The 16,319-nt window shown below is 43.0% G+C and overlaps 1 protein-coding gene across 6 annotated transcripts in view; it reads right to left on the reverse strand.

Annotated features, from left to right (window-relative positions):
- TBC1D24 (TBC1 domain family member 24) overlaps positions 1-16,319 on the reverse strand; it is a 156,578-nt gene that overhangs the window by 123,710 nt on the left and 16,549 nt on the right. For all 6 annotated transcript variants that reach the window (XR_012656510.1, XR_012656512.1, XR_012656513.1 and 3 more), the window contains exon 2: positions 1,768-2,802. Coding sequence is in view for 2 of the 6 variants with exons in the window: in XM_075069359.1 (XP_074925460.1) it covers positions 1,768-2,726 (959 nt within the window). In the remaining 4 variants the exon portion in view is untranslated. The remainder of the gene's footprint in view (positions 1-1,767; positions 2,803-16,319) is intronic.

The raw sequence follows: 16,319 nt of genomic DNA on the forward strand, positions 1-16,319 counted from the left end.
AAGCTCATTGTTCTACATAAGTGGCTGTAAGAAGATACATTAGTTATGTGTACCTCCTGATCTCACAAGTTAGAAATGTGTGAAAGAGCATCTCTCCAGATGACAGCATTCCAGATACTATGCTCACAGGTTTCTATGGAGAGTTTTCCTTGTGAAGGACAGAAGGGCCAGTTAAGCTATTGCTAAACTCTCCAAACCTTTAGATTTGGAAAAAAACAGCATTTAGGAGCGATTTCCTCCAAAAAATTGGCCTTGGGAGAAAAATGATAACGTGACAGTAGACTTTCAGGATCTGTTTAAAGTTTATCTAAATATGCTTTTATTTCATACATCACTTACCCAAGTCTTATCTTGTTGGCTTAAAATAAATATATCAAACATTGACATAGCTGCCTAGAAAAGTGAGGCATGAAGTTGTACTCCCTGGAATTCTTTATTGCACCTGTTGTATATGCATGAGGTGCTTTCTTAGATAAGGAAGCTGGTACTGTTCTGTATTTCTTCACCATTCTGAAGCAGTGTATCATATAGTCGAACCTGAACAGTTTGCAAGTTTTCTGGCTGCCTCTTTCCTGTATCTGATGAGAAAGCATGTTCTATAGGTTCATCTTTTGTCCCAACCTATAGCCATTCTGTCTGCGACTGGTTTATTCCAAATCACTCATTTGTAATTAGAGGTGCACCTGTCTATCACTAAACAGACTAAGACTCTACCTGTGAACCTTACAAAATGTCCTGGAATTTTTTATAAGAGGCTTTTTTACTGTAAAGCTCCTTTTCAAATATCACTTGTAAATAAAGGTCCATTACGGTTTAAATACTCTCAACTCTACTGAAAGAAAAAATAAATATGGCTCAACTGCACTATTAAGCAGAACATTCTCGCTTTCAGATATTGTTTGCTTCTGTTACAATACATTGCTGTTCAATGCTGCAATTTCAAAACATACACTGAATCCACTGTTTATATAAAAATCACAGCAAAAAATTAGCTTTTCACATTTGTTAAGGTGCTGTCCCTCTCAATATACCTTTGTTCTCTGACTGTTTTTTTTTTTGGTTCACTTTGTTTTAACTTAAAAAATCCAGAAAAATGAGCACGTCTTAATATTTGTAGTAAACATCTGACTATGGGTAAGCCTATACTACCCACTGGATTGGAAGGTAGTGATCGATCTATCAGGGATCAATTTACTGCCTCCAGTGTAGACATGATAAAATCGATCCCCGATCGCTCTGCTGTCGACTCCGGAACTCCACCGCGGCAAGAGGCGGAAGCGGAGTCAGCAGGGGATCGGCAGCAATTGACTCACCGCCGTCCTCACAGCCAGGTAAATCGACCTAACATACGCCAACTTCAGCTACGCTATTTGCGCAGCTGAAGTTGCATATCTTAGGTCGACATCCCTCCCCAGTGTAGACCTAGCCTATGTCAATAGTTATCACAGGAGCAAACTTCTAACAAACTGTCAAAATTGCTTCATTTCAATAATGGCATAACTGATAGATTATACATCTTATTATAATTTCAGCAACATTCAGACTATTTAGTACAAAGATGGAAGCCAGGTTTACATAGCTGCAGCCCCAAATGTAGTCATGTCCCCAGAAGAATGACTCCTCTGGGATAAAGATAAAATGATGTGCTATCAGAGCATTCAGCCTCCTAACCGACCTTGCAGAGTTGGCTGTCTCCCTCACTAAAGAGAGCAAGCCTGTTGATTTTGTTGGGCAGGGCTAAGCAAATAGAGCATCTGGGGGCCTTACCTCTTCTGTTTGACTGTGATGCCTTTCTCCTGTAGGGCCTTCTCATTGGCCATATGCAGAAGCTGGATCTCCTTCCGGGAAAAAAGCCGTATGGCAAACGCTTTCTCCAGCAGCTTCTCAGGAGACACTGACTTGGCAATGTCCCTAACAAAAGCTCGAATGTCTTGTTGTACATTGTCCGACTCTATGGGCTGCCCGGCTCTCACTTTGTGGAAGACTTTGAGAAGGGCTAGTGCAATCCGATAGAGCACCTTGTAGCCCTCCACTAGGAACACATCGAAGACCCGAGCAACATACACCAAGGGGAGCTCTCCAAAGAGCCACCGCTGCCAGTCAGAGTACACCTCCAGCACGTCCTCAGACACTGCCACCATCAGTTTGTGTGCTGCCTGGCAGTACTTGTTAACCAGGTCACCAAAGGTCATACAGGAGGACTCAAACGCCAGGAATGTCTGGTCAATGAGCCGCTTGGACGGGTCATTGCAAGCAAGGATGCGACAAACCATCTCGAAGCACTCTGCCTCATCCCTGCTGTAGTGGAGGAGCAGAGCCACCACAGAAGGCAGTGCTGGGCAGAATGATATGTCAGGGAACTGATTTGCAATGCAGCAGATTATCTTCCTGACTGCCCCAATGCCCTCGGCATTCAAACAGTAATTGGGAACCAGACTGTTATCCACAAACTCTGGCAATGGCAGGGTGCCAGCATTACGCTTGCCAATGATCTTCACAACAATATCCCGGTACACGTTTGCATCTGGTGTCACTGTGCGGCATGGGATGTTGCCAATTAGCTTCAGGTATACTTTGGCTCTCAAAGAGTGATTCTTGGCCCAACAGCCCTGTCGGGCAAGCTGTTTGAACTCCTGGAAATCTGTGCAGATTAGCTCCTTTGAGTCCTGCGTCTGGATTGTGGTATCCATCTTGTCCCAATCCACAAAGCGGCTATATTCATCCATGGCTGCAGAGAATTTTTTTGCAGAAAGACAGAAGAGTAAAGACCTTATTCAGGCATTAGGGGACTCGTACTTTTTCCTGGAAGAGAAAGAAAAGAATGTTTGGCGGTTTCTCGTGACAGACTATTTCCCATCCTCTTCAGGGCAAAGAAATTCAGGTTGCTCTGTGTTGCTATGAAGATGTTTCCCACTGCAAGCAGATGCAGATTTTTGTTTAAAATATTTAATCCCATTTTCAAACCACAGCATGTTCTTAAACCACATTTAACTGGTACATTCAAAAATCAGTCCAATGTAGATTCTGAACACATTCCAACATGCAGTTTCCCTAGTACAACTGTTCTGGCTAGAGACTTCTCTGCACATTTGCACAAGCTCAAATTATGGTTGCATTAACAGTGTAAAGAAGAAGATGCTACCATCCTACTGATTCAAAGGCAGCCATTGTGAGGTGTTGTCTAATACCAGCCTCTCCCCCTTGATTTTAGTGGAAGGTGAAGATTACCTGGACTGTAAGCATTTAGTGTAATGCGCTGGCCTGTGGGTTCGTGAGTTTTCATACATACACTTGTATGATCAACTCACACTCTCGTGACTGTCCCACAAAGAGATGACCTATTATTAGTATCAGAAGAGCTCCTTTAAAAACACAGATCTTTGCCACATGAGCTAGAGCTGAGCGATCAGAGTTCTAGGCCCCAACTCCTCAGGGAGGGCACACATGCATGAGTTATCTAGTAATTACAACTGTGGCCTAAAGCAACTGGATTTGTTCCGTTTCAGAGTAGCAACCGTGTTAGTCTGTATCCGCAAAAAGAATAGGAGTACTTGTGGCACCTTAGAGACTAACATTTATTTGAGCATAAGCTTTCGTGGGTTACAGCCCACTTCATCAGATGCACAGAAGGGAACATTCTATTGTTACATTCGCCAGGGACAGGCATTTTACCTCTTCATAGTAAAGCATGATGTACAGCTATGATGCTACACAGCAATGTTAATAAATAAGAGTAAAGATTATCAGTGTTCCAGAAAACAAATGACTCCCCTCTCCATAAATTAGAGTGTTTTAGGAAATTAACATTTACAGACAAGTTCACTCTCAACAATAAGTTGCATTAAAAATATTTTGAAATGCCTAAGCTATATACCTTGCCCATGAAAGCAATTCTTTCCCCCATTAAAGGAAAGCAAAAACCTTTCCCTACTCAAGGCAAACATGTTTACAAATACACAATCAGTGCTAGCTAGTACAACAATAACTCTGATCCAAACAGCTCTAAATCCTACTTGAATATTCATCTGGATATCTTGGAACCATGTCAACTTTTAAAAGAAAGGAGTTATATTTGAAAGAGCAGTATGGTTAAAAACAAGTAAAAGTGTCTCTAAAAGATTCTTAGTAAAGGGTTAGTTTAAATCTGCTTTCTCATTTTGAAATCTGCTTCTGCTTTTTGTATTAAAAATATCAATTTTGGGAGGAAAAAAAGACACCGCTTAAGAGCGTGGATTATGCCACCCTCTGTTCTCAGTCTCATCTTTCTGTTCTGAGACCAATTTTCAGTGCGTGGTCGAATTGGGTGGGGTCATGTTCCCACCCCCATTCAAACAGGCAGAATTTCTCTCAACGTTCGGGAAGGATGAATACAGGTTTAAGTTCTCCTGTGCATTTCTGCTTTGGCGTTTCCACCAGCTTATTCTTGGGGGACGACTATAGGATACTGATCCATTGCAGAGTGAAGTTAATCAGTTACTAGGGAGTTCCAGAACAAAGTAATAATACTTTGTACTTCTCTATCACCTTCCAACCAAGGACCCCAGAAAGATTTATGAACATTAACTAACAGGGTGGATTTGATTTAAATCAAATTGATTTATCAATCATGATTTAAATCACTAGTCAGGAAGACTCAATTTAATCATGGCTTTCTACACAGAAGTGCATTCTTGTTGGTTGTTATAATCTTCATACATATTCTTAACAACTCAGAGATAGACGTAGGTTTCATTTTTAGAAGGTACGATACCTTTTTAAACAGTGATTTATCTTGAAAACTTTTCAGATTAGTGTTATAGCTATACTGTATCAGAAAATGAATGACTGGTTATTTCGTTTACGAAAGGTAATTGAAGCAGCTATTTATGAAGTCATTGGGAGGTGAACTATCACCAATTCAACAGGTTAATCATTAATATTTGGAGGATTTTCTTGCCATGTTCTATTAGGAGAATATCCTAGACAGACATTTAAATTGTTTTATTTAACTAAAACAAAGTTACGTAGTCTGGATTTTTTCTTCAACAGCAAACATATAATATTTTAACAAAACGAGCACGTCCCTTGCTTCTCACATTTATCTCCAGACTTCTTCTCCTTGTCCAGATCTATACCGCCCCCAACAATCTTCTATTCATTGAACTTTTTGAAACGTTGCACTTTTACAGTGGTAAGAGATTAACTCTGTGTACACAAATTTGCAGAGGGACAATAGAGTTGAGGTCGGTTATTTCTCACCTCTATATATTATTTATTTATAAATATTTTTGATGTTAACAAGCACGTTATCTCTGGAGACACAAATCCACAGTCCGAGAACTGCAAAACTAAGCATCTCTGATGGCATCTTCTAGACTGAGCACTGACTCCTATTGGGTAAATAGAAAAATTAACCTATACAATCTATACAGAAGTCCCTGGAACCCCATAAGATTGGGTCCCCAATCCATGAACTGTTGGAACCCATTTACAAAATTGTTCTTAAACATTAAATAAATATATTGTCTCATATTATAGAATTAGAAGTATAATCCCTATTCCATGATGAGATATCTTCGAGCTATTATGTATCTTAATTAAAACTATCTTTAGATAGGTTTTTTCCTCAAAACATTTTATCAAAAAAATCTGATTTTTTTTTTAAATCATTAATTTTTATCCACTCTGTTAATTAATCCTCACCACATCTTTGTGAGGAAGGGAAGTATGATCCCATTTTACTGTGACCTAGACAAAGAAAGGTGACGCATGGTGCTTGAGATCATTTCAGTGCAGTGCACTCTATTGCTGGAATCCAGTGCTGCAATGGATTCACTCTTCTGTCTCATTCTCTGACACATTTATATTGTGGCAGTGCTTTGTCTTAAGAGGACAACCAGGGCACAAACACATGAAATTAGTCTTAGCTGCTATTTCCTGTCCACTTGCCTCTCTCTCCTCCTTTTCATTCAGCCTTCTCTTGTGTATTATTTGTTCTCTTATTTTCCTACCCTGGGGCCTTGCTCACTGAGGGCCTGAACCAAAACTGACTGAAGCAGGTGGGAAACTCCCAGAGACTTCAGCTTTGGATTAGGCCCCCAAAGGCGGTATGTAGCTAAATGTACATAGGGATGCTTGTGAGCACAGTCCCATGTGCTTTTGTAAAAATGTCAAGAGAGAGCTGTCTGTATTTTAAAGAATCCTTATTGAGGTTGCAGGAACAAACCATCCCAATGTGTAGAAAGAATAGCGGGGAGGGGTAGCTCAGTGGTTTGAGTATTGGCCTGCTAAATCGAGGGTTGTGAGCTCAATACTTGAGGAAGGCTTTTAGGGATTTCGGGCAAAAATCTGCCTGGGGATTGGTCCTGCTTTGAGCAGGGGGTTGAACTAGATGACCTCCTGAGGTCTCTTCCAACCCTGATATTCTATGATTGTAAATATGGAAGGCAACCAGCTTGGCTTAACAGTGAAATCCTTCCTGATATTAAACACAAAAAAAGCAGCTTAAAAGAAGTGGAAGATTGGACAAATGACCAGGGAGGAGCATAAAAATATTGCTCAGGCATGCAGGAGTGAAATCAGGAAGGCCAAATCACACTTGGAGTTGCAGCTAGCAAGGGATGTTAAGAGTAACAAGAAGGGTTTCTACAGGTATGTTAGCAACAAGAAGGAGGGCAGGGAAAGAGTGGGCCCCTTACTAAATGGGGGAGGCAACCTAGTGACAGAGGAAATAAAAAAAACCTAATGTACTCCATGGTTTTTTTGCCTGTCTTCACAAACAAGGTCAGCTCCCAGACTACTGCACTGGGCAGCACAGTTATGGGGAGAGGTGACCAGCCCTTTGTGGAGAAAGTAGTAGTTCAGGACTATTTAGAAAAGCTGGACAAGCACAAGTCCATGGGGATGGATGCATTGCATCTGAAGGTGCTAAAGGAGCTGGTGGATGTGATTGCAGAGCCTTTATCTTTGAAAACTCATGACGATCGGGGAAGGTCCCAGATGACTGGAAAAAGGCTGATGTAGTGCCCATCTTTGAAAAAGGGAAGGAGGATGATCTGGGAAACTACAGGCCAGTGAGCATCACCTCAGTCCCTGGAAAAATCATGGAGCAGGTCCTCAAGCAATCAATTCTGAAGCACTTAGAGGAGAGGAAAGTGATCAGGAACAGTAAGCATGGATTCATCAAGGGCAAGTCATGCCTGACTAACCTAATTGCCTTCTATGAAGAGATAACTGGCTCTGTGGATGAGCAGAAAGCAGTGGAAGTGTTATTCCTTGACTTTAGCAAAGCTTTTGATACAGTCTCTCACAGTATTCTTGCCAGCAAGTTAAAGAAGTACGGCCTGGATGAATGGACTATAACAGGGATCGGCAACCTTTTCATAAGTGGTGTTATCATAGCTTTCCTACTCAGATTTGAACCTTAGCGTTCATAAACTGAGAAGCTAGCATGAAACCCTCTAAGCTTAATTACCAGCTTAGATCTGATATCGCTGCCACCATCCAAAAATTCCAGTGTTTTGGCTCACTCTGGTCTCCCCAAAACCTTCCCTGGGGAACCCCCAAGACTCAGATGCCCTGAGTCTACAACAAAGGGAAATAACCCACTTCCCTTCCCCCTCTCTCTCCCACCCAGAATTTCCTCTCTGGGCTAACCTGAGAGTTACTGATGCAACCTCTTTACATCACAATACCAAGAAGCATGTCTCCTCTCTTCCACAAAGAGACAAACCCAAAGACAAGGAAACAGAAAAGATTCTCTCTCTCTTTCCCTCTTAGTTTCTCCTACCCACAATCTTCCCTTGTGGGTCACTTAGAAACTAAAAAGCAACAGGTCTTAAAAAGCGCAAACGTTATCTAATAAAATAGATAAGAAAGAAGTAATAGAACAAGCAAGTTCTCTGGTAACCTAGGATGGTAAGATACAGGGTCTTCAACTTATAGAAAATGAATAAACATAGAAAAGAATAGGCAACAGCCCTTCCCAAAACATATACAATTAATTAGTACTATAGTAGCGCGCAGAATACACATTAAAGACTCCACCAGCCAGATACACAGATGCAATACAGCAAACAATTTAAGACTTATACTTTGCTAACTTTGTACTTACAACTGGGAAAGAGATGTTAGAGAGGACGTGAAATAGACCCTCTCATAGTAGCGAGAGAGCACAGAACAGACAAAAGACCAAGCACAAGAAACACCACAAATCCCTCCCTTAAGCTTTGAAAAATCTGTTCCTGATTGGTCCTCTTGTCAGTTGGTTGGTTCCTTTGATTAACCCTTTACAGGTAAAAGAAACATAACCCTTAGCTATGCTGATTGTATGACAGGTGTGCGAATCTTCATTATTCACTCTAATTTAAAGTTTTGTGTGCCAGTCATACATTTTTAACATTTTTAGAAGGTCTCTTTCTATAAGTCTATAATATAGAACTAACTATTGTTATATGCAAGCTAAATAAGGTTTGAAATGTTTAAGAAGCTTCATTTAGAATTAAATATTAAAATCAATACGAGGCCCAGCCAGTATCTGGTTGGCGCGTGATCCGGGCAGTTGCATGTGTAGAGTGCTGAACAACGAGCTTCACGTGCTCACTTTGGCACCCGGCCATAGTGGTTGTGCCTTACCTGGACGATATGGTGGAGTGAAAAGCTGGCTCGTGATCACTCCGCGGGGTCATGTGATCAATGGCTCATATCGTAGTCTGGCTGCTTCGTATCAAGCGGAGTGCCCCAGGATCGTCTTGGTGGGTGCGTTTGTGTTCAATATCCAGATTAATGATCTGGAGATGGACTGACTGTGATTGCACCCTCAGCAAGTTTGCAGATGACAAACTGGAGAGTGTTAGATACGCTGGCAGGTAGGATAGGATACGAGAGGGATCGTAGACAAATTAGAGGATTGGCCAAAAGACCTGATGAGGCTCCAACAAGGAGAAGTGCAGAGTCCTGCATTTAGGATGGAAGAATCCATTCACTGCTACAGACTAGGGACCGTGATGGGATACGTGGCTATAGGTAGTGCAGGGGTTCTGCCAGAAACAGCGACTAGGTGGGTTATTCAGTGTGGACGTATGAGTCTGGATTATTGACGCATGCACAGTGTGTGTTCCTGTGGCCCAAGAAGGATTAACGATACGTGCATTTGTAGCCCTGTATGAGAGTATGGAGCGATGCCAGGCAGATCGATATGTGACGGACTACCGATCATCGCCTGCTATTCCTAGCTATTGGTGAGGGGCGATCCACATTGTGTGAGTACTGTGTCCAGTTTTAGGGCGCCCTGCACTGCTAAGAGAATGTGGTGGGAAAATTGTGGATAAAAGCTCCAGCAGACGTGATAGCCGAAACCAGAAATTGAATCTTAGGACTAGGACACATATCTTTATTGAGAAGTGAGCGCTGAAGGAACTGGGGTTCGTGTTTAGTTGCTACTATGAGAAGAACTGACGGTGGAGGATATTTTATAAGTGCTCTTGCTATCAATCACCTGGAAAGTCGGCGAGTGGTTCCAAAGAGGATGGATCTAGACTGTTCTCAGTGGTACCCGATGACAGAACAAGGAGTAATGGTCTCAAGTTGCAGTGGGGGTGGTTTACGTTGGATATTAGAAAAAACTTTTTCACTAGGAGAATGGTGAAGCACTGGAATGGGTTACCTAGGGAGGTGGTGGAATCTCCTTCCTTAGATGTTTTTACGGTCAGGCTTGACAGCCCTGGCTGGGATGATTAGTTGGGGATTGGTCCTGCTTTGAGCAGGTGGCTGGACTAGATGACCTCCTGAAGTCCCTTCTAACCCTGATATTCTATGAAATGCTGCAGGAGCAGAGAAGGGAAGTGAAGCTGGAGCCAGCAGGCTATTGCCTGAGCTGGGGTCTTTGCACATGGGCTGCTTTGATGGGTGAATGCACTAAGGGCCTGTGTGGGAGCAACAAGAAAGTGAGAGGAAAGTAAAGAGATGATCAAAAATTGCTGCCTTGCACTTCACTGGCAAATGTGGGAGCACACTGCTGTTGTGAGCGAGGAGACCAGCAGACGGATCTAGACAAGCAGATGTTTTATAAAGCAGTGAGAAAGTGACCAGGGAGCTTTGCGAACAGGGGCTGCTAAAAGGGAGTTTTGAGAGGGAGTTTGGAAGGGGAGTGGGAAGGGGGCGTTACACTTGCCATTCTTTAAAACCTTTAAACTAAACTATAATCAAAACTTCTTGATTTAAACAAAAACCCTATCATTAACCAAGGTAGCTGTGGGAGCGAATGCAGGCAGAAGCCCAGCAGCCAAGTGATGGCTATCCTGTTTACTGCACTCAGTGTAGCATGTATGGATTACCTGCCCTCTGGGCAGGTGGCGTATGTGTGCATTCTCTGCAAGGAGCTTCAAGTCCTCAGAGACCATGTACAGGCTTTGGAGGCCAGGGTGGCGGAACTGGAGAAGCTAAGGGAGGCAGAGAGGCACGCTGATGAGACTTTCCGGGACACTGTAGATTTGTCCCACCTTTGGTCACCTGAAGGATGAAAGGCCCAGGGAAGCAGAGCAGTCAACAGGAGCAGAGGGAAACCTTCCCATAGGTGGGACCCTTCTTCCAGATGATTTTGAGGTATCCTCTCGCACTGAGATTACCTCCTGGGGGGAGGGAACTCCAGTCATTAGGAAAAGGCAGGTGTTAGTAATGGGAGATTCAATCATTAGAAACATAGATAGCTAGGTTTGTGATGACTGGGAGAATGGTTTGGTGACTTGCCTGCCTGGTGCGAAGGTTGTGGATCTTTCGAGGCATCTAGATAGACTTATGCGTAGTGCTGGAGAGGAGCCGGTGGTCATGGTACATGCAGGTACCAATGACATAGGGAAAGGTAGGAGAGACGTTCTGGAGGCCAAATTTAGGCTGCTAGGAAAGAGACTGAAATCCAGGACCTCTATGGTGGCATTCTCATAAATGCTTCCAGTTCCATGTGCAGGGTCAGGGAGGCAGGCAGAGCTTCAGAGCCTCAATGCATGGATGAGATGATGGTGTAGAGAGGAGGGGTTTAGATTTATTAGGAACTGGGGAAACTTTTGGGATGGGGGAGACTATACATGAAGAATGGGCTCCACCTAAATGAAAAGTGGATCCAGACTGCTAGCATTTAACATTAAAAAGGTCGCAGAGCAGTTTTTAAACTAAGAGATGGGGAAAAGCCGACTGCTGCAGATGATCATGTGGATTGGACAGAGACTTCACTTACAGGAGAGTCTATTGATAGAGATTCTCTAGGTTTTAGTCAGGAGCAGAGGATGGAAAAGGATAAAGTATGAGCCTGATCAGATGAGAAACATTCACATAAAAAAGAATCTGACACATCAGAGAAGGGCAGATAAACAAACAGTGACAAGTTTTTAAAGTACTTTTACACAAATGCTAGAAGTCTAAATAAGATGGGTAAACTAGAATGCCTCGTGTTAAAGGAGGATATTGATATAATAGGCACCACAGAAACCTGGTGGAGTGAGGACAATCAATGGGACACAATCATTTTGGGGTACAAAATATATCGGAAGGACAGAACAGGTCATGCGGCGGGGTGTGGGGAGTAGAACTATACGTGAAAGAAAATATAGAATCAAATGAAGTAAAAAATCTTAAATGAATCCACATGTTCCATATAATCTCTATGGATAATAATTCCATGCTCTAATAAGAATATAACTGTAGAGATCTATTATCAACCAACTGACCAAGACAGTGATAGTGACAATGAAATGCTAAGAGAGATTAGAGAGGCTATCAAAAAAAAAGAATTCAATAATACCGGGGGATTTCAATTATCCCCATATTGACTGGGTGCATATCAACTCAGGACAAAATGCAGAGACAAAATTTCTCGATACTTTAAATGACTGTTTCTTGGAGCAGCTGGTACAGGAACCCACAAGGGGAGAGGCAATTCTCAATTTAGTCCTGAGTGGTGCACAGCATCTGGTCCAAGAGGTAACTAATTATACCAGGACTGCTTGGAAATAGTGACCGTAATATAACATTTAACATTCCTGTGGTGGGAAGAACACCTCAATAGCCCAACACTGTGGCATTTAATTTCAGAAAGGGAAACTATGCAAACATGAGGAGGTTAGTTAAACAGAAATTAAAAGGCACAGTACCTAGAGTGAAATCCCTGCAAGCTGCATGGACACTTTTCAAAAACACCGTAATAGAGGTCTAACTTAAATGTATACCCCAAATTAAAAAACACAGTAAAAGAACCATAAAAGAGCCACTGTGGCTTAACAACCATGTAAAAGACGCAGTGAGACCCCGCTTACCCCTTAATGCCTTGGCTCATGAAACCGTACACAGGGAAGCTTGACAGGAGCAAGGACGTCAATAACAGGCTGAGCCGGTGACAGAATGACATGTGGGTGTACTTTTCAGCCGTTAAAGGGCGCTGGAGTTCTCATATGGAAAGTTGACTTGGGAAAAAGCAGCATCCCTGCGTTATTCCGCATGCTGTACTCCATAATCTTTGTGAGGAAAGAGTGAAACATTCAGTGAGAATGGACTCCAAGGTTCAACGCTGGAGGTGATTTGCAACGCCAGAGAGCGGGCTACTAGAGAGGCCCCAGCACAGGGCTTCAAGGATTAGGATGCCTGAGGGAGCAATTGAGGCTGAAAGGAACAGAAATGTTTGGTGCCATTGCACTGGTGTTCAGTGCAGTGCCTATAATGATTTCCCTTGGGTACAGTATGTTCTCTTTCTGCAATAATATAAAACGTTTTAAAAGCCAAAGGAATCTTTATTAAAAGTACAGTACATAAAGTTGGGGGGGAGGTGATGAACGTTACCAGTCAGATGCTGGAATATTTCCTGGCTTGGAGTGCTCTGCAATTGCTGCTGCACTTCAGGATTACGATCTGCAGTGTGATGGCGTTGAGTGCAGAGAGAAAGGTCGTAATTCTCAGAGCTGGTAGGGTACGTAAGGTTGGCGGGGGGGCAGCTGTGGTGTAGGAAGCAGGCTATACTGGGCAGGGGTTATGAGCAAACACTGGGGCAAAAGGGAGAGAGCTTTGGGATTGGGGGGTAGACGTTATAGCTCTGCCTGCCTGGCCACGCGAACTGCGATTACATTCTGTTTGGAGCTGCCAGGTACAATGTTTAAGCGTTGTTTGGTTTTCTTCTTGCCAAGTTCTTTTCTTCCCTGTTGAACCAATTTTTTTTTCCTATGCTTTCTAGCGAATGCGTGAGGCGGCTGCAGCGCAGCATCTCCCCCTCCTTTCCTGATGGCAGACGGTACAACAATGCGTTGGAAAACCGTCGTCATCCCGTGAGTGCTCCTGGCGGCCTCAGAGAGGTCCGGCAGGGCGCCGGTGGGTAAAAATGGATGCAATGTCCCTGTCTTGGCCTGCAGAACGGTTACAAATATTGGCGTATAACGTTTCTCATCATAGCAAGTGGAGCCGTGAGCTCCATCAGGCCCACCCCCTTTCGGGTCTAAAAAGAAAGATTCTTGGTCTCCTGACTATCATAGCAGCTGTAGGTGCTCCCCCTCATTTTATCTCGCTAAAAGTCAGTTTGGTTCATTATTCCTGCATTCTTTATTACTCATCACACAAAATGGGGGGACACTGCCACGGAGGTCTATGGGAGGAGAGAACACGGTGCCGGTTGATTCCAGGGCATCCCCCTAGAAAGGGAGCACGCATAATTTCTGCAAGATCCTGGGGCTCTGACCAGGATGCTGTGCTCTCTGCTCTACTAGTAGACTTTGCCCACAGTCTAGGCAGGACTGACTCAATTATTTACCAAAACATAAGAAAGGGAATGAACCAGGGAGTCACTCCCACTTTTTGTCATTGCCCTCTGGCCACCTCAGGAGGCCGACCAGAGCACCCATGACAGCAGCGACGTACAAAATGATTGATAACCGTTATTCTCATCGCCAATTTACAATGGCAACAGTATAGCAATAGGATGATGTAACCATCTCGCTACCTTGCAAAGGCACAATTGATGCTGCTGTGTGCACTGCATTTTGCTCTGTCCGAGGATCCAGTACCAAACAGACGTGCACAGTGACAAAGGCAAAACAGCTCCATGTTGCTATGCTATGGCGAATGCCAGGAATCAGGCGAAGCAAAGGCGCAAAATGGATTGTCTCCGTACTTTCACAGAGGAGATTGAGTGATGACATTTACCCAGAATCACCCGCAACACATGTTTTTGCACAATATGCATTGGGGATCTCAACCCAGAATTCCAATGGGCGGAGGAGACTGCGGGAACTATGGGATAGCTACCCACAGTGCAACGCTCCAGAAATCGACGCTAGCCTCGGTACATGGACGCACACCACCGAATTAATGTGCTTAGTGTGGCACTCGACTTTATATAATCTGTTTTACAAAACTGATTTATGTAAAATCGGAATAATCCTGTAGTGTAGACATACCCTGAAGTATAGGACAGTGTCCTAAACACTAAAGAACTGGAATGCTTGATTCTAGTGAAGACAGGAAAATGCAAAGAGTCAATTTTTTCCCCCTGTCCATACCATAATGAGATTCAACAGAGAAAAGAGTGACACAGCCCAAAGTGCAGAAAGAAACACAAACCACCTGAGTATTGAATGGAACAGGAGTATCTGGAAAGCAGTAATACTAAGAGACACATATGGATGGAAGAAGACAGCAAACTAGCAGGGAACTTATGGCACGTGACACCAAAAAAGCTGTGATTCTGGGCTAAATATGCAGACATGTCATGGAGCCAATAATCCTGATTCACAAAGATTTGACAAGATTGCACCTAGAATACTGTGTTAAGTTTTGGGTATCTCAGCAACAGAAAGAGATGGGCTTTAGAAAATAATAAAACTGATAAAGGGGGTGAAGGGAGAAAAGATTAAAAAACTATCCACAGTGTGATGGGCTGGATCACAGAGACTCCCTTGGGACTGTCATCTGATGTGCTGAGACTACCTCTAAGCCTGTTTTCCCTGCCAGCTTGGAACTTCAGTACCTGTCTTCTTGAGCCAGACACACTAGCATGCTGCAAACACAGACCCAGGTCTCAACCACGTTCCCCAAAAGCTGAAGACTTAACTGAAAACAGCTTAAGACGTGCTCCTGTTTCTAGCACCCAGATACCCAGTTCCCAATGGGATCGAAACCCCAAATAAATCCATTTCACTCTGTATAAAGCTTATACAGGGTAAACTCATAAATTGTTTGCCCTCTATGACACTGAAAAAGAGATATGCGCAGCTGTTTGCTCCCCCAGGTATTAATTACTTGTTCTGGGTTAATTATTAAGTAAAAAGTGATTTTATTAAATACAAAAAGTAGGATTTCAATGGTTCCAAGTAACAGACAGAACAAAGCAGATTACCAAGCAAAATAAAACAAAAACACACAAGTCTAAGCCTGCAAACCCCATCTCGTTGAGGGGATTTTACACAGGAGAACAAAGAGATTTCCACCCACAAGAGAGACTATATAAGACCCTGGAAACCGCTTCATTTGGTCTTCAGCTGGCTCAAAAGATGACCTCTCTACTCCAAAGAGATGCCTGAAAGAAACTGAAACAAAGGACAGTAACTACAGGGGTGTGAGTGATTGCTGGACCCAGACTAGGAAGGAGCCTAGTCTGTAAAAGAAGCTTATTGGAGCATCTGAGGGTGAGATTTACTTGCATTTAGTTTCCTACCGTCCTAAAGTTACAGTCCTTTGTTTCAGTTTCTTTCAGGCATCTCTTTGGAGTAGAGAGGTCATCTTTTGAGCCAGCTGAAGACCAAATGAAGCGGTTTCCAGGGTCTTATATAGTCTCTCTTGTGGGTGGAAATCTCTTTGTTCTCCTGTGTAAAATCCCCTCAACAAGATGGGGTTTGCAGTCACCTGGGCAAGTCACATGTCTGTGAATGATTCAGCTTTTTGCAGGCCGACGCCATTGTTTACATGTTAGTTTGAATGTTCCCAGGAAAGCTCAGATGTGGACTGGCATCTCCCAGAGTGTTTCTTGATCGGGCACTTACTGAGAATAGTCCTTTCTCAAGAAGCTGACCAAATGCTTCACTGAGGCTACTTAGAATCAAACAAGTACATAGCCAATATTCATATATTCGAATACAAGAATGATACACACATACAGACAGTATAATCATAACCAGCAAACTACAACCTTCCCATAGACACCCTACTTGACCTCCTCTATATAAGAACTGCTGCAACCATAGGAGCCTGGTTGGTTGGTTGGTTGTAACAATGATCTATACGGTCACAGTTTATGTCAATAACATCACACACACCTTGTGTAAGAGAAGACAATTGTCTCAATTGTGTTTAGAAACTGTGAATGTCAAAAA

The sequence above is a fragment of the Chelonoidis abingdonii genome, chromosome 9, assembly GCF_003597395.2.
Source record: "Chelonoidis abingdonii isolate Lonesome George chromosome 9, CheloAbing_2.0, whole genome shotgun sequence".
NCBI classification, from domain to species: Eukaryota; Metazoa; Chordata; order Testudines; family Testudinidae; genus Chelonoidis; species Chelonoidis abingdonii.